This window comes from Cottoperca gobio, chromosome 2, assembly GCF_900634415.1.
Source record: "Cottoperca gobio chromosome 2, fCotGob3.1, whole genome shotgun sequence".
NCBI lineage: Eukaryota > Metazoa > Chordata > Actinopteri > Perciformes > Bovichtidae > Cottoperca > Cottoperca gobio.
Window position 1 is genome coordinate 10197994 of NC_041356.1, and position 27116 is coordinate 10225109.

The 27116-nt window shown below is 44.1% G+C and overlaps 1 protein-coding gene across 7 annotated transcripts in view; it reads left to right on the plus strand.

Moving 5' to 3' along the window:
- The first annotated feature begins 8906 nt into the window (after positions 1–8906).
- The window catches only part of ncam2 (neural cell adhesion molecule 2), a 193825-nt gene continuing 175615 nt past the window's right edge, over positions 8907–27116 (plus strand). For all 7 annotated transcript variants that reach the window (XM_029447647.1, XM_029447664.1, XM_029447655.1 and 4 more), the window contains exon 1: positions 8907–9126. In XM_029447647.1, the coding sequence (XP_029303507.1) occupies positions 9075–9126 (52 nt within the window). In that variant the 5' untranslated portion in view covers positions 8907–9074. The remainder of the gene's footprint in view (positions 9127–27116) is intronic.

The following is a 27116-nucleotide window of genomic DNA, read 5'->3' on the forward strand; positions in this document are numbered from 1 at the left end:
TGTCGAGCCATAAATCTTTCCTCACCTTAAAGCTGTGATAATTCATTTTTCTTAGCCACTTGGGGGAAAACGGAACACGCTGCTAACACAACATTGTTATTATCACCTTATAAAGTTAACATGGCTAACATGTTAGCAAACAGATTGCTGTTTACATCCAAGCGACGGAAAGCTAATCATCATTAGCTTTAATTAAACAGTCCTGATTGTGATAAAGTCCGATATTTACTCTCCTTTAAGCTCTGTTTTGGTTTCTACCAACTAAATATATGATTATGTAGCTGCTTAAGTGTGTCACTATGTTCACTAAGTGTTTTTTAGAGCTGTTTTAGCCTGAAACAACACTAAAGGGAATCAAAACAGTAAAGTTGTTGGCTGTAAAACCAAAACAATGAACTGAAAGACACAAAAATGCTCCTTAGAGCTGATGGGAACTGCAGATTCGGCTGATGGTTCTTTCACATCACAGATTGGTAATAAAAGAAATGTGATCAGTTCATCTTTAATTAACGTCCTATATATACACAAGTCTTTGAACACACCGCAGTAGATGATATCAAAGTGATGTAAGCTATGTGTGGATTGTGGGGGAAATGAATATTATTTGATGGTTTTATGTGTGTGGCTCGAGGTCATAACAGTAAAAAGGCTGAGGAAAAAGTTTTATCCCTGAAAGCATTACATAATTAATGATCAAGACACCTTAAAGTCCGAATAGGGGGTTAAATTAATGACTAAATGACCCTATAAACCGTGTAAACAAACGAGTTTTACGTGTCCTGTGTGACCAAGGCAACTGGCAGACAGTAAAAGTAACTTATGGATGCAGTCAGGACAGTTTGTACAGCCACATATCTGCAACAATGTGTGTGTCTCTATGGTTTTCCTGCAAGAATATTCAATTCTGCTGCATGAATGAAAGTTTTTGTGCATCATCTGAACAACATATGTGAAACAATCCTTCTGAAAACTGTCCAGTAGAAGGTTTTATTAACAAATAGACAATATTTCAGTCTGATCCTCCTCAAGTTCTCTTTTCTATCTTCAGACAGTGAGCGGGATTATTATCCTGCAAGTGAAGTATATTCCTAATTTCCTTTCATCACATGACCTGTCAGGTATCATTCAGTAGAAACCCTTTTAATGTGATCTGCGGCACTCTGGATCAATGGACTGAGATTAAAATGATGTTTAACGGCTGTTTGATGGGTTTAAGTGATGCTTTTGACTTAAGCTGCAAATCATCTTCCCTTTGTTGCCACACAGAACTGTCTAATAACGTGAGAATAAAAGGCTTTCCTTCACAAGGAGATTTTCATCCTTTGACACCTGTCTTGTACTTTTCAAAGAATCTAAAGTGCTTAATGTCCTTACTTGACAAATTTAATAATTACTGCACGGATTGGATGTTCTAAATGTAGAAATATTAAAGGATGAATCCTTTCGACAAATGATTTGCACTATTTTTTGTGCCAAAAGTCCTGTAGCTGCATAAACTGTCTTTGAAATAAGATGTTGCTGTCACACGAGCTTTACTTTTCTGCGTTGTGATTACATACGAACACTCACAACACATTATTTTCATTCTTCTCAATCAACACTGCCACGGGAAACATTTGTTACGTCGAATCAAGTAGACTGAAACTCTACATGTAATATTTAAATATTGCGTTAATGTTGTAACGCAGACTCCAAGACATTATGTATTATTAGTATTGAAGCACTAAGTGCACAAGAAGAAGAAGAAGAACTAGACAAACTGTTTTTCAATCTCCGACAGATCCAGTGAAAAGTTAGCGTGACCCAAAGTCAGGATGGATACAATTATGAAAAAATACAAATCCATAATTCTTTTTTCGACTCAACAAGTTTGTTTTTCTTTTACGCTCGAGCGAGCTTTAGGAGGCCTTTAATAACTGACTGTAACGTGTGCATCCCTGGGAATCTGCCTTCCACACTGCCTCATTTAAAACAAAAAGATTCAGCTCTTTTGAGTTTAACATGATTTGAAAGAGACGTACTTTAACTCTAACCAAAAAGCACTTTGCTTCAAACAAATTTGCAATAGTCGCATAGCCAGAGAGAACAGCCACCACCTGCACTTCCCACGGGCATCTGTTTGTAGCGTACGCCGCTCGCAGACTGTCCAAATACAATTAGCCGAGGGATTTGTAATTGATTTATGTGTGGATAGAAATGTTGAGAGTCGACTCCAAGATCTCAGCAGGCGCTTTGCACAAAGACGCAGCCTGTGTGTTTCACAAAGACTGAGAGACAATGTGTCGGTGAGTTTTATCACCTAGGGGGTTCAGTGATTCCTCTATCAGCCGTCCACATTGTGTGCTGAGTCAGGGGGATTTTTCAATCACAGCCCGGGACGGAGCGACTGGACTCCCCTCCTCCAGGCCGAAGATCCTCGCACAATGAGGGATATCTGTTCGGCAGATGCATCCAAACCCGAGTTTTGTTTTGTAGATTATAACAGAGAAATAACAGAGAAGGTCAACAAGCACATTTTCAAAGGGCAGCAGAACTTGTTAATATAACACCCACATGTGCACATTTCAGATAATGTATTTTGTTAATATTCCATAAAAGGACACGCTGAGGTTTGACGGTCTGAGCATGCTCTGAAGGGGAAGACCATCTCAGATTCATCTCAGAAGTCTCACTTTGGACCATTTACTGAACACAAACAACTCTAAGCTTGTGTATTCTTCTGAACCAACATTGTTCCAGTCGCTCTGCTCTCTGTCAATTTGCTTAAAAACATTCATGCACCACATTAATCATAATGATCCTTTTTCTTGTTTTGAATATAAAGTGTGTTTTTGTGTTTGAGAAGTTGCCGAGGCAAGCATTTTTTATTTTATTCCCCCCCCCCCTCCACGCCTCAATTTCACCGAATATACAAAGTTTTCTTTTCACTTGAGAGAAGAAAAGACTTTAGGCAATGATGTGCATAACTCTATTTGTTTCATGGAAGTGTGAAGCGTACTCCGATGCAACGCTATAATACATAGTGTGACATATTGTTGAGCTGATGCTTTGACGTACAGCTAACCCCCGCTGACTCCTCGCTCTAAGAGGAATATATCAAAATGTGCCTTTTTCTTTTGGGAGATCTGTGGAGATGAAAAGAACCTTCATATATTTTGAAAGGCAGAAACAAAGCGTGGTCCCTCTGCTATGTTACTGGTCAAATACCAGAAGGAAGAGCATGTTATGACTTTTTATAGAGCTTGTCTCCCATCAGAATGACGATGTAATAATTTAATGGACACTAATGGACTCTAACTTATAATTTGTGGTGTCTGTTGTGTTTGCAGAGGTCATGGTAAACATAGAGCTACTACAGTGTTTGTGAGTACGCAGGGCAATGCACATTTGTTCCAGAGCTAATGTGGTGAAAGCTATTTGTCCCCCACGCAATGAGATCACGCTCAGATGTAGGCGATATAATCACAGGTCAAACTCAACGGCTTTGAAATGTAAGTGCTGCACAGCCGCTGCGTCTTCGATTAAACTTGAACTACGTCTTCATCGCTCCTCGGGAGGATGACACGTTGACTTGTTTTAAGCTTTTGCAAAGACCTGAACAACGAACGATGTGGCCCACTCTTCGATACAGCCGTTTAACACAGCCATTTAACTCGGTTGCTCGGGCAACAGGCTCGCTCGGGTGACAGCGGCCGATGACGGAGCGATCGCCGACAGTCTGACCTTACAGCCACAAGTTCTTCCACTTGGTGCAAAACACTTTTTCCCAGCACAAAGGAAGCTGCATTATGCAACACTGCTGCAACAGTGGAGTGGCGGGTCCACGCCAGGGACAAGGACTGTGTCTTTTAAATACAGCTGGACAAACCCTGACAACAGTTATTATGCTATTACTCATTGAATGCAAGTGGAAAATTATCCTTTTTAATGCAATGTTATGATGCAAATTATATTGTGTTGCTGATAGTGTGACGAGGCGCTCTGCCCTGTTACACTTTGTCATTTGATCCTCACGATGATGTCATGAATGCTGCCACATGTGGTGCTTGTACAAGTCCCATCGCAGCTATTTTATAATCAAATTCTAATTTAGATTATTGTACATTTGGACTGAAAATGTAAAATACAGAATATAATTCAAAATCCTTCTCCTGACTTACAAATCAATTAATGGTCAGGCTCCAGCATATCTTAAAGATCTCATAGTACCTTATAAACCAACTAGAGCATTACGCTCCCAGACTGCAGGGTTACTTGTGGTTCCTAGAGTCTCTAAGAGTCACAATGGGAGCCAGAGCCTTCAGCTATCAAGCTCCTCTCCAGTGGAACCAGCTTCCAGTTTGTGTTCAGGGAGGCAGACACACTCTCCACAGTTTAAGAGTAGGCTAAAGACTTTCCTTTTTGATAAAGCTTATAGTTAGGGCTGGCTCAGGCTTGCCTTGGATCAGCCCCTAGTTATGCTGCTATAGGCTTAGACTGCCGGGGGACACCTCCCTGCTCTCCTTCTCTCCCTCTCTCCCTCTCTCCTCCCCTCCCTCTCTATCTGTATGCATTTATGTAAATGTATGTTACTAACTCATCATCCCCAGAGTTTCTGTGTCTCATGTGGCAGGTTGCCACTGATAAAGTTTACGTCAGGATCATGAATCGTGTCTGCGCCTGCTGCCCTGGTCCTGCTGGACACCGGGAAGCCTTTTTGACATTTTCCTGGATTCATCCAAACTTTCTCTTTTTCAACACAACATCATTTCTGTCAAATGTTGTATTTGTACGATGTTGTTTATCCTGTACACACGACATCTATTGCACGTCTGTCCGTCCTGGGAGAGGGATCCCTCCTCAGTTGCTCTCCCTGAGGTTTCTTCCATGTTTCCCCCTTTAATTATGGGGTTTCTTTTAGGAAGTTTTTCCTTGTGCGATGCGAGGGTCTAAGGACAGAGGGTCTATAGACAGAGGGTCTGAGGACAGAGGGTCTAAGGACAGAGGGTCTGAGGACAGAGGGTCTAAGGACAGAGGGTCTAAGGACAGAGGGTGTCATATCCTGTACAGTCTGTAAAGAACACTGAGACAAATGTATAATTTGTGATATTGGGCTATACAAATAAATTTGATTTGAAAAGGGAAAAGCACCCAAAGGAAATGTGCATTAACCCAATTAAAAGATGCACGACAGACCAAGCCCCACATGCCTTCAGGACCTTCTCGCTGCAACCAGACGTTTTCTTTCTCTTTGGAAAATCTGGTTTTATAAAAGCTGATGTCGGGAGTATTTCACACAGGGGTTGGATTACTCTGCATAACAAGGTTACGCACCTTCACCTCCTGTTAAACGGCAGTTAGACTTTTAACATCACCGGGCAGAAAGGATCTTGAACTTTGCTATTTGATGACTCAAGGAACCATGCTGTGAAAACGATTAAACCATACATTTGCCCTCAAGCCAAGGGGGAGCCATCATGTCAGGATGTGGAATTCACACTTGTTCTTGTTCTGAAAAAGGAAACTCTGCGTTTCTTTTCCTTTTTTATAACGATCACACTTTTCAGCAAGGGAGGAGATAATATTAAATGGCTCCTAATGTAGCTGCGCTGTATCACTCTGAATTCAAAAGGGACAATTAATTGTTACTAATAGCAACACTAAGAGATTTGTTGTTGGGTAGAATATTACAAGAGGAAAATACAAAAAGTCCTTTCCATCCACATCTCACTGAGAAGTTATTGTTCTCCTTTTTCACACCTTCCCAGTTTCCACTTAGACAGTTTGACACAAATTGCACCGAAACGAAATCCTTAGAGCCAACAACTCACCGCTGGATGGCTGTTAGGCAGGTTGTGACTTTTCCTTATCTTCCACCGTTACCTTCATTGCATCAGTCTGTCAGATAGCTGCTGGGAATTGCAGCCATGGAGCCCTATTGACATGTGTCTGTTAGGAGCACAGTAATATGGGTCAAGAAATAAGTTGTTGTTGTTGTTGTCCTGTAATGAAACCCAGAGAGAGCCCAGCGGATTGAAATCCATTCAGCAATCAAACATGATGTTACCTGAGATATCAATGAGTGATTTTGACTAAACTTGGAGGCATTATATGTGTTTCTCTGGCTCAAAAAGAGGCGTTTGAGTCGGGTTTTCCCATCTCCACCAACTGAATGAATCCACTCCCAATAGCACACATAACACAACATAATACTCCCAACTGAGCACTAATAGATTTCAATATCCAGATTCATCTCTTTGACTATGTGGATCAGTTTGTTCCCAACAGAGTTGCTTGCCAGGCTGAGATCTTTTATTTTGACCGCGTGTGAGCTGCTAATCACTGCCTTCACAAATCCAAATGTGCTTTATGTTAAGACTGGTGAAATGATTCCTATTATGTTGTGTTGATGAATTCTATGAGATGGATCCAAACACATATTATTTCCTTTGCATTCACTATTGTCTCAACAAGTTGTAATGTGTTATAGACTTATAATCATATTGTAAGATGATGTAGGACTGCACTTTAAGAAATGCACTGGATAGTCTACATTGTCGACCATTACCTTCACTTCAAGTGTTGTATTATCTCCTCGGGTCTTCATCAGGAGAAGGCCTCTGGATGAAGATGCAGGAGATCAAGTGCCGGAGGCCTAATAGCTACTTGACACAGTCACAGCTAAAGTCAGGAGGGTTAGTCGCAGTGCCAGAGGCGTGCACCAGTATAGATGAGGCTGTGATTCTGAAACAAAGTGACAGTCAAGATAGAGTTCTAAGTAAATAACTCTCAAGTCAAACCTTATTTAAAGTGCATTAAGTCGAGTCTTGCCTTTCATAGAATCATGTTTTCTTGTTTGTTATTTTGCTCAATGATCCTTGAAAAATAGCAAAAACAACTGTGTGTGTGTGTGTGTGTGTGTGTGTGTGTGTGTGTGTGTGTGTAGGTGCGGCGCTGTCCGTAGTACTGAAACTGAGCATGGCGCTCTAAAGACCCTAATCACTCCCCCCCTTTTATTTTGAAACTAACATATGTTGTTGTTATTTAGTCAGAGATGGTCGCGATAGTCAATAATGAAACTTTATTGACGCGCACTAAGGACATTGATTGAAAGAAAATTGACAGTATTATTAATAGGCTGATATTTGTTCCCAAAATAGTTTAATTTAACATGATTTATTGGGTGAAACTACGTCATTTCTATGTCAAATCAGACGTTCAGCACTCCCATATTGCCCCAATGGAATGATTCTGTTTCATGACCACACTTTTCCACCATTGCAACAACACCACTGTGAGATTGGCAGTCGAAACGTGCTCCTTATCCTAATCATGGAACAGTCTATTCGGGGTCACCCCTAAACAAAACAATATATTATAATACTATCGTACAATATGCACACACACACTGAGAGGCAGAGCAGCACGATGCAGAACCGCTATCAGTACACCTCCTTTTGATTGCTTACTATAAACTCATTGGTCGACACCAAATAAAACACAGGAAGGAAGAGGACGCTTGAACAGTTTCCTCACGCAGCCAACAACACAGCAAGATGATATTTCTGGTAGGTGATGCAGCCTTCTTCTTTTCCTTTATTTTTCCTGCAGCTAACACTGATGTAATGATGGTGCTCTTTAATCACCTGATAAAGTTTGTATGGGGAACTCGCTTGAAGAGTTTACACATGTAGCAGACACCGAACAACATCAGCGTTCATCTGCAGTTGTGTCCTCCTGATGAAAACACGTCTACTCTCGTTAAAGCTTTGTTTTGGTCTCCACCACCTCCTGAGGGAAATATGATGCTCTTTAGCTGCTAAACTCTCCTCGAATCGTTAGAGATTAACCAACAAGCTTTGTCTACCTTCTGTTTGGGGCTGGGCAGGTAACACACAGTGGGATTATCAAAGTTTCCAGTGAGAAAATATGAGCCTGTTTATGGAATTTGGCAGATTTAACATAACTTTGACGACACATTGCCGCACTGTGTCCTGGCCTTTGGGGACAATAATTCTGAAGGTTATGTTTAATTAAAAAATGACAACTGTGACACATATGCTTACATTCTGAGAACACTTAGAGGGATGTTGCTCTTATTCACTGTCTTCAGATAAGAACATTATATTAATGGCTGCTGTAATTAAAGGTCACAATTTCAAACTTTGATCGTACAACATGAGCTTGATTACAAGCAATCCAGCTATTGCGCATCACATTAACTGTCTGAATGCAGATGCTGGGATTAAAGCCCAGAATTTGAACTCCGACATGTTGGAAACATTCGGATGCTGACGTTGCGCCGGATGCTTACTCACCATGAGCACACTTGTAATCTCTCAAGGCGTTATCCTCCCTCTTTAATACGTTTTCATTGAACATAATGACGTGCAATAGTAAACAAAATGCCAGGGGGAGAGAGCTACACAGGTAGCCTCGTAGAGACATGTCAGGGACGTTGCTAATGATCATACCTCACAAACCAGCACGTCCTCTTGTAGAGAAGGGGTATTCATCAGGCTTTCATATTAGCGTCTGGATTGCATACATTGTTTGTATAAAATAAAACAAGTCTTCAATTTAAATCTGCATTAAAATAACAATCTTTAAAAGTGTTTGCCTTAAGCTGTGGGAATCCCTGCAAAGGGACTACAGGTGGTGGATTCCAGGGGCCCACAGCTGGAAGGGACCTACAAACAGTATAGATGGTCGCCAGAATCCCTAGCTGCACCCCTGCTCATAGGCAGCTCCATTTCGATATTTTATTTCCCTTATTAAGATCTCCCCCCTTCCAACTTTACGACATGTTTTAAAATAATCCAACACAAACATTTGTCTTTGATTTGCATTCTTCAGCACTGAGGCTGGAAGAGGAAAAAGTGATGCTGGAAGGGTCCTCAGCGCAGAGCAAGCGCGGTGAACGAGCGGCGAGCGGGAGCGCGCGCATAGGAAGGAAGGGAAGGAAGGAGCAGAGGCAGATCAGTCGCCAGCGGAGCCCAAGACGGCGGATGAACGGAGCTGAGCGTGTTGGTCGCCCTTGCCGTTTTTTTACAGCAGCTTAAAGCAGCGTCAGGCAGCCCCAAACCTGCCCGAAAATGATGCTCAAACTCGTCCATCTCCTCGGGGTGCTCGTCTGCGGCAGTCAAGGTAGGGACGCGTGCGTGACTGTGTGAAACCCTCGAGCTTGGTGACTTTGTGGACAAGTTGAGTGGATTTGCCATCGTGATCTGCAGCAGGCACAGAGAGCACAGGGAGAGAGAGAGATGGAGTAAGAGAGGGAGCGAGAGAGAGGGGTGGATTGTTTAACTGGACGTTATTTTGTAGTTGAAGCACGTCTTGCAGGGGCCAGAATGCTTTCTTACTGAAAAGGGGGATTATGATGGGGTCCCTTTTTAGGGTGGGTGAGCAGTTGAGATATACACTCTGTCCTCCCCGGACAGAAACTGTTTAGACATGATGTACCCTCGTTGTTTTTAATCTTTTGGAGTCTTTAGGGCGCTGTGTTGTTTTGGTGTATGCCTCTTATTTGCAAAATAGCTGCTTTAATCCTAACACAAACTGTCGCCTTACATGGACAATCTCAATTCCATGTTGTGGATCCTTTTTTGTTTGGACCACCGCCTTTCTTGCTTCCTCACTCTCAAGCCCACTCTGTCTTGCTGTGTGATAACACTGTAGGTGAAACATCTTCCTCAGCTGTCTGCATCTCGTGCGCAGGCTGTGCATGACAATACCGGTGCTCATGATGCGGACACACAGTCTGAAATGCCTCGGAAAGTTTGGAAATATGAGCTTGCATTCGTGATAACGGAGTTAATTGGGTTTCAATGTGCGTGGCGCAACTGATCTGGAGGGGCGATGATTGTCTCTGTGCGCGCGCCCGAGTGTCTTGGTTGCACGTGCGCAGGGAAATTAAGATGTCACATGAGGGAGTGCTGCAAAAAAGACACTGATTGAAAGCGTTTATAAAGTCGCCCTTGGCTTTTTTGTGGTGTGTGTGCATGTTTCCTAACTGTGTCCTTGTCGGTGAGGCGCGTCACCGTGACACCGCGGACTGAGCCTCGCGTGCACTGCGAAAAAAATACCCAACTCCTGTAGGTTCGTATTAACCAGTAATCTTGAAGCGAAAAGGATTCGCTTGAAGCATGGGATTATTTCATCTCTTCCAGAAAAGTACCGACGTGCATGCATTTTACGGTTTCCGTCGCAACAAGTTAATTAGCAGCGAGTATAAAACGGGTTATCTCATCCCACTGGCGACATTGTTTCCCCCTTGTTTAAAGAAAACAAAAGGTCTCAAGAGTGAAAACAAAGAAAGAGGGAGTTTTTTGGATGGGAACTCGTTCGCAGTGTGGCCACACTGGGTTCCTGGCGCACAACGGCAGGTGGGGGTAGAGCGCTGCAAAGTGGTGCCAAGAGTGAAGCCATAAGCCACTGGTCATTAAAGTATGGTGCATCTCGTTCTGCTGCTCTGCTGAGGTCCTTCATGGTGTCACAGTGGGGCTTCAGGGGGTCTCTGAGGAGGATGAAGTGGAGAATCATAGATATATTTTATGATACTTTATTATGCTACAAATAACCCAGTTTGAGGAGCTGTTAAAATGATTGTAAATGTTAATAGCACATCCCTCTGACACTATAGTTTGCACTGAGGAAAGTTGCATTATGATTCAAACTAAACCAGTAGCCACACTGACAGATTCCTGGGTCCACACGGTTTAATGTGTTTGTTTTTGTGGCATGAAAGCAGCAGCAGACCATCAATATAAATATTTTAAGCCTAAGGAGTGAGATACCTTAAGTCACAGAGGCACGGTTCGATTATCCTTAACATTTTAAAAGGACTGCGGTTTATTGTTTTGCACCATTTGGATCAATAAGACTGCTAGAGTCTGCTGTTATGATGGAGAGGAGGATTGAGGACGATGCTACATTCAGAGCATCAGTGTCTTGTGTTTGAATGTATGAATGTACATGAAACCCCTCTAAGAGACTCCACTGTTCGTAAACCCTAACTGGAATAATGGTTGCTTTGTTACTTTCCCTTTATTGCAACAGTATTACATCACACTACCAAGCAATTTACATTCGTATCATGCTTTTCATGATAGCAAAGTCCACATAAATGGACCTGTGAGACAATGCAGAGGACTTGCTGTAATGTGAATAACGAGGCTGGTTCTGAGATTAAGGGCCTCGGAACAGACACATCAGGGAAAGAGTAGAAGCAGCAGACAGAGGTTTTTACTGGCTCTCACCAAGTCATGACGAGAGCTTGAGTTTGTGACGGGAGTGAGCGAGGTGCCCTGGCTTCTGCCACATTAACTCCCCCCCCCCCCCCCCCCTGGCTCCTGAGGGAAAACATTTGCTTTTGAAGTCCCTGCTCACCGTCTACCCTGCATTGAGTATGCATCCTTGAAGGTTTATGTATTTGGCTTTTACTGATGCTTAGTACAATGAATTATATGCTTGCTTGGGCTCACCCGGGACTCACCGATGTGATGTTAAGTGGCGTAATTAAGATATTCCGCTGTATCTCTTGGGTGGGTGGGGGGGGGGGGGGGGGGGGAATGTCAGTGGCTCAGGGTTTAAAAGATTTATGCCCTTGTGCTTAAGTGTCTCTCATTGCACCCTGAGCCTGGGCTTAAGCATGCGTTTGAGGTTTGCTTACATCATGTAGTTGTGGTTTATGTACACGCTCACATGAGCGAGCATAAATCCACACACACACACACACACACACACTTAGCCACACGTGCACACTGTACTCTGGAATCACAGGCTGAATATGTATAAGGGAAGTGCAGATGTTTTGGGGGGAAATTCACAGCACTCGTCCGTCATCTTCTGTTTGTGACTTACTGTATCCACTACCAGGCACACGATCCTTAACACCACGCAACAGCACTCACACACTCCTATTAAAGACATGCAAATCTGTTCACAAACCAAATGGCCTGTGTCTTGGTCCTGCAAGGTGGAATTGATTGCATTATTTGATTAATAGACTAGGATGGAGAGCTTACATATAGGGAGTCGGTGTATATGAAAATGGAATCGTCCCCTCGAGGCAGCCGCGTATGAGAAATCAATTTAAGGAACGACTAGAGTCAGCAGGCCTCTGAATTGTACAAAGGGCAATCTCAGTGTTATGGATATGCTATTTATTTGCCTGCAAGATTTTGATTTCTCATGTGTGCCCTTTAGCGCTCCAACCTTTTGAGTTCAGGCCTCAGCATTGAATTTGTACACCGCATATGAGACAGGAGGAGAGCGTTATATTCTCAACACCTGGACACAGGAGGAAAGCGGCGGCAAGCAGCTGTGCGGCGGGTTTGTTGTCGGCTCGCCGAGAAGGAAATGAGCAGTCATTTTTAGATGCTTCTAACTCCTACCTGCATATGTTCCAGTCTATTTACAAACTCAAAGACTGAACAGTGTTCCCCACACGTAGACTTTACTTGGAAAGGTATATTAACGCCTGCCAGAGTATATTTGGTGACCCATTTTAGCATAAAGAAAATGTACCTTGAAAGAAATGAACTGCCTTGCTCAAGGGTAGCTTGTAAGGCCGTGTGCACAACCTGTACATTCATCAGCTCGCAGCCCAGTTAGCAGGATTAGTATCAGGGATTAGAACTGTGCTGCACATGTATTCATACTGATTTGAAGATGAATTTTAATGCTACGTATGTTAATATTTTAACATCTTACACATTAAACTTCCAAGAAAAGCCTTCAGTTGTGTGCGATGTATAGAGAATAAACGGCAGCATGCTCAATGAGGCCGTTTGCCAACCTCGATCTATTTTCACTGAAATGACACATTATTATCACGGACTCATGTTCTCCCTCTGGGGAGTCTCTCCCAACCAGAAGCCCAGAATGTGAAGATGCACTGAGCAGTCGGGGTCCTCTCCCACAAGGACTTGGGCTTCGCTTGGTATATTCTATATTCTGAACCCCTGAAAGGGAAGACTGAGAAGGATAGAGCGAGCAGTGAGAGGATTTATACAGAGGGAGGAAGAGATTATATTTAAAAATTCATTCAATTCAAGTGAATCTGATTGCATCTAGTTCAATTGCATTGCCAGAGATTGAATCAAACTCTATGGAGTTGCACTGTGCCAAAATTAATAAAATGTAATTGAATCCTGTCGAGATGGAATCATATTAGAGCAGATTGACGTGATTGGAGGAGGCAGCTGCTGCATGTTGCTGTGTGCTCCTGTGGGCTTGTCTACTGTTTTACACCAGTTTGGTGCCGGCCAAGCAGGAGACCCCTTTGGCTCCTGCGTATGTGTGTCCCGCCAGTCTAACTAGCAGGCTAATAGGCAGAGCCAGGATGCCAGGGTAACAACAGAATCAGTGGGCTCACTGACCGACGGATGGATGGAGGGAAGGGGTCGCGTGGTCTCCCTCTCCTGTTGCTCACTCTCTATTCGTAGCGTATGCACGGCGTGTTCAGACAGATAGTAAGACGCCTCGCAGGCTGCACCTCCATCCTCTGATGGGACGCAGCACTGTTAGTCTGGGGCTGACTTGTGGGTTTTTGGCAGCGGCAGGCTTGATTAAACGAAGAACAGGGGGATCAGAGAGATGGCAGGAGAGCTTCAGAACCACTCCAACTTGAGCTGGTGACCCACTTAGACTGTATTAATAACTACACTGAATGAAGGCTTGGGGTTAGTCTCACAGTGGGCTGACATAAATCATATGTGAATTATAAATGACATCATATATTCATAAACAAAATGACATGGTTGGCAGTACAGACCACCCTTATTTCTGAGCAGTGTTTTCTTTCAGTAGAAATCATTTTGAAAGTTGATGTTGTGTAAGAGGTGGTCATGTGGAGGGGTTATCAGATGTGTTAGATTCACTAGAATGTGTGTACACATTGAAATGACCATTCACCTGCTTTAACTTCCTGATACAATGTTCTCATTTGTTGAGCTGTTGAAATGTAGTCATCCTTAGGTAAAAGCAGCTTTGGGTCCTCCTTTACGATCATGTTTTGAATCGTTACTATCTTTTCTTCCGTGCTACGTCACAGTATGACATTCTGCATCATTTGGTGAAACCTATTTCTGGGTGCAACTTAACTATTTCAGAGTATTAAATATTCTGCAGGTATCTCATGTGAAGTGGTGTAACACCAAGGTCTTGCATGAATATTTCATATTTCATACAATCTGTTAAAGTCTTTCATTCTCCCAACTATTTAAACCTTCGACCACGTTGCACTTGACATAACATGCTAAGAAAATACAAACCCTGTCGTCTTTGATGCTGTCAATACATTTGTCTGTAACTCCAAAGCACTGCAGTATGTCTTTTAAATGTATATGTAGTGGGGTATGGCCTTTTTTAAAGGATGCAATCGAAGTTGCATGAAAGTAAAAGAGAGAAAAAGAAATTGGACGGTTAAATTGGGACGGGCAGCAAATTGCTGCAGATATTGTCACCTGTAAAAGGCTGCACAGCGGTCGCACACATGGAAATAATAAAAGCTCCATTTGAGATTGTAAGTGGACTGATGTGCTGCTGCAGGTGAAGTATAGTGCAGGGGAAGCAACACGATGACGGATGAAATGTGGACTCAGAAGGCAGTAAGATGGACACAGGCGTGTGACAGGAAGGGATGGCCGGATGACAGATTAACAGACAGCTGAATGTGCCGACGTTGAGACAGATACTGTAGTAGAGCCATCTACTGACAGCCACAGAGCAATGTTTCCCATCTTCCTCCTGCTGGATGGGAGCCGTGCTCAGTTAGTGCGAGCCCACACTGGCTGCAGAATGTCTACACGGTCCATCACAGTGATTGAGAAAGGAACTAATGCTCATTGTAGCCGTGCTGGATAGCAGACACTAATGAGAGAGTGGGCCAGGTTTCTGGACATCGCTATCAATGTGATGAGACGAGCCTGGTAGTGGCTTTTATTAAGCAATCTTAAATGTGTGTGTGTGTGTGTGTGTGCTTGAGAGGGAACCTTTTATGTGGTAGGGAACAGCCTTGGATTCTTAAAGTTTGGAATATTAGACACTATGTTTTTAGAAGTAGTTTGGATTGTGTTGCACTTCTTGAATAGAGTTTATCAGATTGTCATTGTGGTTGACATGTGCACATGGAGGACACAAGGTTCATATAGCTGCTCTTCAGCTGGATTGTTTCCCTTAGCAGTCGTGGCATTGCATCTGATTTGCTATCTAAAGGACATCCTGTCCATGTGAAGATTGAGTTTTAAAAACTGTATTGTCCAGCAGTATTTTTTAACTGTGATGAGCTCAGACAGGAGGGATGACGAAGGTCCCGACGTCATTACTACATGCTCAGCAACTTACACCCCAAGGCCACCAGGACAAACTTGGTTAAAAGCTCAGATAATATCATCAAGAGATAAAATAAAGTCTAAGATCTAAAACATTTAACTGCAAACGGTCCTGTAGTCGTGGCATGCTGTGTCTCTGTGTTTGGCTGGCATCACCTGCTTTGTATTCTTTTCTCCGCTGGCCTTGCAGACTGACTTTTCCTTTGGGCTTACAGTATTAAATTATCTTGTGCTGTATTGTATCATATTTCCTTGTATCCATTCATCCATCCATCCATTCAGACGGTGGGCCCTTGGCGTGTCATTCCTGCTGGTTAATTAAGCTAAATTGTGATTGATGGACTCTCAAGTGAATAGCTCTGTGGTCCCAATGCTGACCCGCCTGAGGAGATCAACCCAGCTGCCAATCACCGCACACAATGGTGCTCCGACACAGTGGCAGGGACATCGTCTGCGATGATGAGGCCGTACCCTTGTTTGACCCCCGTCCCGCTGGTGCTTCCCAGCATCACGACGGCTTCAGGTTGTGCGGGTGTCCTTGCAGCATCGGCTTTGCTGGGAGATGATGCAGGGAGCATGTTGGAAAGGTATCCGTCTTCTCAGATATCCTGCCTGGTGGCCAACAGCCTTGTTTATGGGAGGCAGTACTTGATGAGGAATAGATGAGAGGGTGAGTGATGGATGAGAGAGAAAGACGGGGGGGGACGGAGGGGGGACACTTGAGATGTGGTCAGAATAGCTCGCAGTGAGGCCAAAGTCTCTGCTCTTCTGATTGCCTCTCCATGCCGGGCACTTTTCAAAAGGAATCTCCTAATGCAATGTGGGCCAGCTTATTTTTGTTTCTATCTCTTCTCGTTTGACTCCTCTCCTTCACCCCCTCCCCCCCTCCCCTTTTTCATTTCCTTCCTCTTTTCATGTGCTCGCTCTGTTCTGTGGTCCTCCCACACTAGTCTCATCACCAGCATCTGTAGGGGGAAGATATCCTCTTCTCCCCTACGTGGGAAGCTTTTCGAGCAGCACGCTTGCTTAATGTTATTTGCTTGGGAAACTAACGATGTTTGTTGTTCCGCTGCTCAATATAGTTATTAACACCTATGGATTTGATGCTACTTTACTCTCTTCTGCACAACAGCAGTCAAGGATTCACAAATAAAGCTGTTTCAGGGTTGTTCTGTCAAGCGTGTTATTATCTCTCCAAGTAATAATGATCGTTATGCAAGCACTCATAAGGCACTCCAGACATACTGTAGGCGTGTTTTTAATTACTTTGTATATTTGCACAAGTTCCCATCATTCCTAGCTGGCCTACTCCCAATGTGGGCACTCTGGGATTGTTGTGTTCCCGCCCACTGCTCGTGGAGTTTCCAAGGACGGATGCCTCCCTGGGAATACACAAAAGGATTTCTCAATAATTAAAGAACTCGTCTTATCTTTACTCGGATGAGATTTTCACTGACATGCTGGCACTCCAGGTGAAATAAGTTATTTTTCTCACGCGTCAGTCCTTCTTCGCCTTTGAAATCACAGGATATGTTTTGGATCGACTTCACTGTCCCACCGACTAAACCTTGTTTTTCTTTTCCCCGTTTTGTGCAGAGAAAAGCGGATCATTGTGATCTTTGTATTCACTTCCCTGCGTTCGTCAAACCCCACATATAACTGTTGTTTGGCACTAATTGGACCACGTTCATGTGGTTTGGGCAGATTTAAAGGTGGAACCAGATAAAGAGTGATGCTGGAAGAAGTAGACAAGGTTTTTTGGGGAAGAGCGCCAGCGTTGGCCATCCTTTCATGTGAATGTGCATGCTTCAGGGCCCCAGTCTTAAGAGAGCCTTGTGATCTTGTGCGTTCACACATGCTGTTGTAGCCAGCAGGTTCTTGTTAATACAGCCTGATTTTGTAATGAGCACCAATGAGACCAAAAACATAATCTCAGCATCCAGAAAAACAAAGAGTGTAATTATAATGATATGATGTACGCCTGTCAAAACTCAAAATGCCATCGTTTGTCTTACACTTTTATATTCTTTAGCTTATTTATTCTGCGCTAATTAAGCCATTCACACTTTTGGAAAACACATCCAATTCATCCAATGTTGGCAACCCATAAAACTCCACCACCGTCTTGTTAGCTTGCAGTCTGTTGTGTTATACTTCAACAGGACCAGATTAGATTTCTGAGAGCACGCTATATTGGAGGAACAGAGTGTATTCCAGCTAGCTAAAGCCTATATGTTGCTCCGAGAAAGCTAGATTACTTTTATTTCACGCTGCTTTTCATCCGTCCTGCAGAGTCTGGAGTAGGCGACCAAAGAAATGATAGATCGTCTCGGCTCTTGAGGCGAAAGCCGCGGACGTGGAGAAACATTGCAATGCAGCTCCTCAGTCAATAATCAACGAGAAGCTTTGCTGGAAGCTGCAAAAAAAAGGGGGGGGGGGGGGATGCAGCACTGGCAGTGGCGGCTCTCTCCCCAAGGAGGCAGCCTGAGCCACAAATTAATAGAGCACTCCCACATGATCGGGGAGTTTCATTTGGAACCGTCACGGTACATAAAGCCCCACAGAAATGAGGAGTTCATCGAGGTCCCCCTTCACTTCCCCAAGAGCCCCCAAATAACCTGTGTGATTGTAACACTCTGCTCACTGCCCCCCACCCCACACCTCTGCACACTCCTTGAGACTCCCAGGCAAGGCTTTGCTCGTGCTCATCCCGCTTCAATTACCACAACTCACTGTCTCCTTTTTTTTTAGTCGTGCATGTCGTGCATGTCGTGCGCCCCGTCGCTTTGCGTGTCTGAGATATACCCACTAATACTTTTAAGGTTAAAAGAATCTGCTTTAAATCCTAATGATGGAGAAGGAAAAACATGGGAGAAATGTTTTTAATCACAGCTTTGAAGGCATCTTTACATTTCTGCGTATTTTTTTCTTTTCTTGAACTCGCAATCATTTGACACCGGCGTGAAATTCCTGGTGACACTCGTGGATGGTGACGCGGCCCCGAGGCTCGCTTTGCTCTTATCGTTTTCCTTGCAATGGCTGTGATTAGACACAGCAACAGACTCTCTCACAGCAGCATGCCTCGCAGTGAGGATTAACACAATGACTAATCACTCAACTCACTGGACACAAAACACACACAACTGATTCATATTTTGTCACAAAGTCTACTTAATGAAAAACTGGCGCAGAGTCCTTGTTTGTGGCTCAAAGTTAAACAATTTGCACAATAAGGTTCAAATCAGTTGACGTGTGTACGCTGAGTAATGATGAATCAAATGTAAATGTTATATATTTGGGATTAGATCTAGGCTTCAAAAGTATTAACGTCTGCATCTGTGGGGATAGAATAAGATCCAAACATACACACGTGCATTTGAGGTTATGTGGCATAAAGAAAAAGGTACATGTTAGTGCGCTTTGAAGCGTGTGCTGTGTTTTCCAGACAGATGCAGTTCAGTGTAACACTTTCCCCACACGGCAGGCTCGCCCTATTGATCTATTGTCTCACAGTGTACGAACAATTTTGCTTTTTTCTCGCTCACTTTGATCCTCCTCCTTCCAAGAATGAGTATCTGTTAGCTGTGTGAATACTGATCGCTGCTCTCTGCTCCCTCCACCCCGAGGTGTTGTCAAGGAAGAGATCTTTTAAAACCCCCCCCCCCCCCCCCCCACAATTACTGCTCGAGTCAAAATGGAGTCGGCGAGAAAAACAGGAATGCATTTTTGTAACACTGTGATCGACATTTCATTATCAATGTCACACGTGTGAAATATAAAGGCTATTACTTTGTACTAGACAAGATGGTATAACTCTCCTCCGACACTGTTACCTAACCATCCCCCCCCCAACACTAGTCCCCCGGGTCTCCCTGCTCCCCTGTTTTGACTTCGCCCTGCTTTTAGCTCAGCGCTTACGTAACCGCTCGCTTGTGTAACCTGAGAAAAAAAACAGGAAACCGAAAGACAAAGCCGCTACAGTATCCTACGGGGCACTCGCACCTCCCAAACAAACCCATTTGTTATGTGGTGTGGGAGCACGCTCCGGGTTGTGATGAGTTGAAAGTCTTTGCTGTGATGAAGCGCGTGGCGCTCGGCGTGACGCGAGGCCCGGGCTTCAGAGGATTCTGTGTCACTACAAGGTTGTTTAATGGGAGTCTTTTCCCTGTTATAGATTTGGATGTCGTGACTGTGAGCCTTTAGCATCTGTGTGTGTGTGTGTGTGTGTGTGTGTGTGTGTGTGTGTGTGCTGATCTAAAGCGTGTAGGTCATCTGCCTGTGTAGCCTGACACCGTGTGTGTGTGTGTGTGTGTGTAAATCAAATGCAATTCTGGCAAAGAGCTGCTAAAGCGTAAAAATGAGTTATAAGAGGAAGCGATCGTGGCCGTGTGTTTGTTTGTGAGCGTATTTATTTCAGGATTATGCTTACTCTTTGTTTTTTGCCGTTGTGGGTTTTGCCCCTTTCTCGCTCGGAGCGTTGAGTGAAGATGCGGTGCCCACATCTGCCTGCATCAGCAAAACTATATGCAAAACAACATTCACGCAGGCAGAATCTCTCTCTCTCTCTCTCTCTCTCGCTCATAAACACACACAGACACATTTAAGATTTCCTGGAACCCCTGTGTCTCGCATTAGGCCGAGCGCCTGGCTTGAAATGTGGAGATAATTGCAAAAGTTCTAATTTAATGTTCAATCATTTGTCACGTGTCCCTGCGATGACAAGAAAATCAGATAAGTGGAGAAGAAGATTCAAGCACTGAATCAAAATCAGGAGCTCCCGGCTAGCCGGCATTTATACTCCAATCATAATCTCTTGGCGGGAATTCTACTTCAGTAAGTGATCATGAGAAGGCCCGATAGTCCATCAGCGGCACAGAGGGAGGGAGACGCACTCAGAGTGCCCGTGCTCAACATGCTCAGCCATCTGCGCCGTATTCTGGATACACAGAGCTGCAGGACTCCTGCAGTTTCTGGGAGAAGTTGTTGAAAGCTGCGAGGAATAATAATTTAAAATGAATGCCAAGTGAGGTCAGCAGAGCAACACTTACCACTGAGCTCTGTGAAATGTAAATGTCCCAATGCATGTCAGACTATAATCACGACTCGTCTTCGAAGAAACTAAGAATCAATTAGACCACTTAGTTGTAGTGAGTGAGCATGCATGTTGTACAGATTGTGTGCAGCGTCACATCTGAACACCTACATTGCAATGCTCTTCCTCCGGTCTGCATGCCATGATGTTCAGCTCGTGCCTTCCGACGCAGCCGATTCACGTGCTTTGACCGCACAGGAATCGACTCAACGCAGTGTGACTGAGTGTGTTTGTGCGTCAACAAACACATATTTGCCCCCCTTTTGACACACGTGAGAGTCATGCGGAGTGGCCCTGCGTCAGTGTTGGAGTCGGAGAGAGTGGCCATTGTTTGCTGTGCGGGGCCAGTGATGCTATCGCTGCTAATCTACTGACTGGGTTATTGTGCCGGAGCTGCCAGAAGACATGGCACCGCTCCATATGAACCTCAGCAGGAGCCGGTTGGGGCTAAGGCTTTGTGACAGTGTGCATATGTGCACTGAGCACTGCGTCCCGTCAGGAGGGGAGACGGGGCTTAGTGTGATGACCTTGCCGTTAGTGTCCGTGGCTAATAGGGGTGAGCTACAACGAGCACGGCTTCTAACGTTTTATTTCTTTAGCGTATCATTTCTTTCTTGTTTGGTCCATCCCACCATCCAAAACTCAAACGTATTAGGATGGAGAACAACGAGGAGCAATTTATAAAGAAATTGTCCAAATGGTTCTGGATTAATGTGGCTGTAAAATGAAATGAAAGTCATGAGCGAGCTCTTTGCTGGTTAATAAACACACACACACACACACACACACACACACACTGACTAGAGCTAAATCATCCATCATTTAGATGATTGGTCTAAGAATTACCAACTATTTTGGTAATTGATTAATCATTTAAACCATTTCCATCCCAACAGGCAGAACGTTAATGACTTCCAGCTTCTCCATGTTGAGGATTTTGACTTTGTCTTGTGTAATAATGAATACATTTGGCTTTTGGATTGTTCGGTCAGACAAAACAAGCAATTGTAAGTCTTCACCGTGGGCTTTAGGAAAAGTGTGATGAGCTTTGTTACGTCACCTATCGGACGCAGCTGCAGAACACGTGTTGGGACCCTTTAATCCAACCCGGGTTCATTTCCTTGTTCAGTCACGTGAAGAGGACGCGAAGTGTCGAAGAGCAACATGGATTTAATGAGTGCATCACTTTCACATCCTCTTGACATCATGCATTCCCATTGTTCAAATCCCTCATGGACGTCATTACCGTCCCCTTTGCATTTGTATTCCCTCATCGCACGAAATCAAATGAAAAATAAACAGCGTTGCATCTGTGTGAACTGTATAAAGTCTAAGACCACACCATATCGTTATATGAATGTATAAACAGCCTAATGTGCGGTGGCGTTATATGATCGTGAGGCTGTGTGACGAGATGTGTGTGTGTGTGTCCTTCAGGCCCTCAAATTGGTTGTACAGTATTTCAGTGTGTATTAAAGCCATGTGGCTGATGGCTCTATTTGAGCGTGTGTGTGCACGTGCGTGTGCATAGACCCATGTGAACAAGTGATTTATGGGCTTTTTTTAATCAGCCGGTAGAAAATGTTATTAGACATCCTTCTCTCGCGCTCCCTCCGCCTGCAAATGAGGCGGCCCCCGCTGCACCCTGGGATAGCCTCCTGTAATTAGTTCTGGGAACTCACCTGTTGCGGGGAGATTGAGGGAGGACATGAAGACAGGACGGACTGAGAGGGTAACGAGGAGACGGGTAAACAAACAGAGAGGTGAGAGAGAAGACAGCAGAGGAAGAGGAGGGGTGCACGAGGGGGAAGAAGCTGACCTCAACACCACCGCAGCTCTGGCTTTGCTGGTCTTCTAACAAGCCGGCCGGCATCTACCGGACTTTCCCAGCTTACATTAGGATTGGATGATTCTGCACTCTGCACCGTGTCTTCCTGAATGCTAGACGACTGTGGGAGTCTGCTCTCTTAGTTTACTTTCTTTCACTGTTAAGATATCACCAGGTCAGCGTTTGGAGAGAAAAGTTTTCCACACACTTTTGAACTCCTAAAAAGACGAAATGAGAAGTTTAGCTAATGTCTTGTCATTTTAAACATTAGGTCTGAATCCTGATCAATTTGCAGCTAACCAAGTCTAAATGTATCTCGACTTCCAACAATAACGTTTGAAATGAAGAACAGTTGTCTTGCATATGAAACACTGGTTGGTTTCGACTTGCTTCACTCTTTCCCAGTCTGGAAGTAAGCACGCCATCCTGCCAAAACCGTCATGTGACCTGCCGGCTCTCTGGTGCCTCACTGAGTCCTGTTGAACTGATTCTAGCGGCCGCACGCTCTCCAGAGAGCACTGGCTTGACAACCAATCACAACAGTGGCCTGTCACTCTCAGCCACACACACAAACACAAACACACACACACACACACACACACACACACACACACACAAATACACTGTATAGAATTTAGATCCGCACACACTGTATGCAGACACGTATACAAACAGTGTTTTTCAGGAGCTCCTGACAGGCCAGTAAAAACATAATGAAATATTCAGTAAGTCTCACTGCTGTTTGGGTTCTACCTGTCTCAGTGTGTGTGTGTGTGTGTGTGTGTGTGTGTGTGTGTGTGTGTGTGTGTGTGTGTGTTTAAGGAAAGATACTGTGTGCATGTTGGAATCAGTTCAGACTTTTCCTCCTCATGGATAAATGCAGTGTAAATGTGTGTGTGTGTGTTGCACATGTTTGCACTTCCTCTCTCTCCTTGCTGTCACGCTTGTGTGTAATTGGGCTTGAGCTGGGCAAACCTTTGTGTCTGTGTGTTGCCTTGTGCTTGCATCAACTACGTTTGGCTCCAAGTTTGTCTACTTGGCTAAATAACAGAAGACAGACTTTTAGCATCTCTATTTTCAACCCCCTGTTTCTCTCGCTCTTCCGTTTACCTTTTCTCAACTGAAGCAGGTCACTGCAGGTTTTCAGGTAATCAATGGAAATCTACTTGACCACGTGAAACACGAGGTCAGCGTTTCAGCAGAAGACGCACAGTACAGCTGTTTAAGCTTTTGGGGTCCCACAGGACTCGAATCTTGGCCCTATCCCCTTCTATTTATTTGCACCTGCTCTACCTCCCTCCCTTTGTATAACTGGCATTGGAGAAAATAGTTTCAAGCGTCTGTAGTTGAGAACTGAAGGATGCACCTTTGGGAGAAGGTCTTTAGCACAGGAATACCGTCAGATTGCACCTTTGTAGTTCTGTTTCCTCCCACTTGAGGCAAAACGTTTTCTCTATCTGCCTCAGACAGTCGTTGGGGAGGATTGCTGTGCCGATTTTGTGGCTTTGTATCATTGCAATGTGGGCAGTGTGTGCAAAGGAAGGATGCAAATCGGCACAGTAATCCTTAAAACACTTTGCAGCCTCATGTCCAGATAATGTCGCTCTGTTTCAGGTGCAGTGCCGCTGCCCCTTTAAAATGCTGCTGGGATCCCATTTTCTAAATTACAGTTAACAAAATGTTTTTTGGGAAAACGCATATTTGCTTCCTCGCAGTCAGACGAGCAGATCAATACCACTCTCATATCTGTACACCAAGTGTGAAGCTAGTGCCAGCAGCTGGCTAACGTAGCTTAGCATAAAGGCGTGCTTTCCTGGCTCCATCCAAAGGTAACACAGTCCGCCCACTAGCACCTCTAAAGCTCGCTGATTGACTATTTGTCTCTTGTTTATTACGCCTGTACAAAGTGTGTAAGAACATCAGGTTGGGGGTTTTACTAGCGGGTTATGTGCCAGACGATTTTCTTGGCCGGGACCAGTAACTTCCTGGAATCTCCGCTGGTTGCCGGCAACCGGTCCCTGCCAAGAAATGGCACATAAAACATCAAATTGTCAGAAGTCTGGAAGAAGCAGGAAAGAAAGAATATTCTTACTTCACAGCCGCTGAGCTGCATTTAATCTAGAATAAAAAGAAGGTGATTTCTTACCTGAATGTTTTTCCCTGAGGCATTTGGTGCAGTGTGTTTGCCACCCCACCACGCTGACAGCACGTCACAGTTGGAAAGAAATGATTGACGTAGCTTGAAACCTTCTGGGGCTGAAGAGATTTTTCACTCAGTCAAACAGGATTATCGACACAACCTTTTTCTTACTGTGCATGTTAACGGCTTCGTTAGATATGTGGCAGAACTAAGAGGCAAATACGAGCTAATTGGAAAGGGTTAAAAATCAATTTGGAAAGCCCTGACAAATCCCTGCACACTTGGAAATACACACACATGCATGTACAATATCTGAACGTACGGCAAACAAGTCGGTTTCACACAAACAAACACAATGTGATGTGTTCGTTTGGGAGTTTAGTTATAGCTCACAACATTTCAGGGATTTAATAAGGTACCGCAGTGTCTAATGAGAGTTTGTACACAAACTTAGCGGTCCTCTCGTGACTGATGACATTCAGCTGTAAGAACGCCACAGGGCTTTTAGCCTCACTCTCTCGTCAGGTGAACATCATGAAAGCATTTGCGACGTACTTGTTTTGCTTCAGTTCGGGGATTACGTGGGCTCTCTGTCGGCGGAGAAGCAAACATCTTTTTATAAACAGGATTGATTTTCTTCATTTCTTAAAAGTTGCCATTTTTGAATACACCATGCATTATCAATTTACCCTTTTTCTAATACTTACCTCGAGGAGCAGACGACTGGGTTAGTAGGCAGCGCCAAGGTGGAGGAGCAACACATCCATGTAATGGGATTACACTGATCTACTATGAAAATGGCGACTGTAATAATCTCTGCTGCGCTGAAAATAGCTCAGTAATCACATAAGTAGTTGACGAGAAATAATACCTTTTGATTAGATATTGTCAGGTCATGTCGGGGATATTTGGCAGAACAAAAAATGACACTTTAGACCTTTTGTCTTTAATATTTCAGTCAAATCAATTAGTAGTTTCCCTGTCTACAGATGAAGCATTGTTGTTTTCATCTGTTTGCATTGAGCAGATGGATCAGTCGCCAGCGTCTACAGCGCTTTCACCGTCCATTAGCGCTCACGATACAGTGTCCGAGACCCCCTCCTCGAAGACGGGAGTGACGGCCGAACACGGTCCCTCCATCCCAAACGCATGTCGAGTGGCGCTCATTAGTCCCGCCATTCGGAGAGGTTCATAAATCACAGCCATCTGGAGCGCTCTCGGTGCTGCAGAGCGGGACGCTTGGTGCACAACCCACAACCACACCCCCCCCCCCCCCCCCCTCGTGCCGCTGGCAAACAGCCAATCAGACAGCAGATCCCATAGTGACACGTCGTGGGTGCAATGGAACAGACAACCTTTATTACAGCTTTCATTCTGTTACAGTCGGCCGGAGCTACACTTGGGTTTTATTGCGTCTCTGGAAAAGTATGAAGTTCAGATGCTGATTTTTGATCACAGACAAACTAAGAATGATGTCATTTGCAAAGGCTAATAAGGTTTTCCTCGAGAACCCAAAAGCAGAATTGGGGTTAAAATGCCTCATTGAACCCACGTTGTTTGTCACTGAAATAGATTTTGTCATTATGTCATTATGTTATGTTACTTTCAGCGACAGGTTCATGTTGTTCTTAATGCAGCACATTGAAAACCGATGGAGTGAATCCTTGGAGGATAAATTCCACATTATTGGTTCTCTGAAGAAGAAGCATTGTGACTAATGTCAGACTGCAGCAGTCTGTTAGCCAGAATAAACCTTGAGTCAATTCTTTGACAAGGTTGCAGGAGCATGACAAAAGTTGTTCTTGCTCCTCAAAAGACGAAGTTCATCGAAATTGCAAAACAACCACAGCCACTAATAATTACTCCTGTGTGTGTGTGTGTGTGTGTGTGTGTGTGGGGGGGGGAATGCAACCTTTGCTTTAAAGAAGGCCACCCATGTTGTGGCTCCAGAAGGAGAATCTAGTCAGGGGATGAAGACCACAACATATCTTTCTAAGTCTGTGTGGAGTTAGAAAGAAGTGATCTTATTACACTCCTCATCTCTGCTCCAAGCTGCACTAGCCAAGTGTGTTAGTGGTGGTGCACACATGGACTCTACACATTCTGATTAATCCATTATTTTAATTGGACTGGAATTAGCATCAACATGCAACGCTAGCTGTTTAGTATTTATAGTTCAGGGAATAAATTATGTTAATTTTGTTTTAGATGTGACTTTAAAAGGTAGTATTAGAAATGTTTGAGGCTTCTGATCTATGCTATGACACTAACACATTGTGTGTGTGGGTGTGCGTGTGTACATGCATATTCAGCTCAATACCTGTAGCTCCCGCTGAGCATGAAATGGCTTATTTGCTTGCGGAGACTCGATTCTGGTGTTTGTAATGTGCTTTGCATGTTTTGGGATGCCGAGCTTATCATGTAGCAAACAGAGCACAGCTATCTGACAGTTAGCCTGCACACAAACACACACGCACACACACACACACACACACACACACACACACACACACACACACACACACACGTGGCTTAGCATCGAGTCTGCTTGATGTCATTCATCCTTGATAAATCTTGCTGCATTGACATTTGTTTGTTCAGTTGTTATCTGCTCATCCACGCCCCAAACACACTGGAGAATTTAAATGGGGAAATAATGAGGGAGATTTCAGTGTTGAGATTGCGTAAAGGCTGATAAGATGAGCGACACTGAAAATCCTCATTCGACGTGACACATTTATA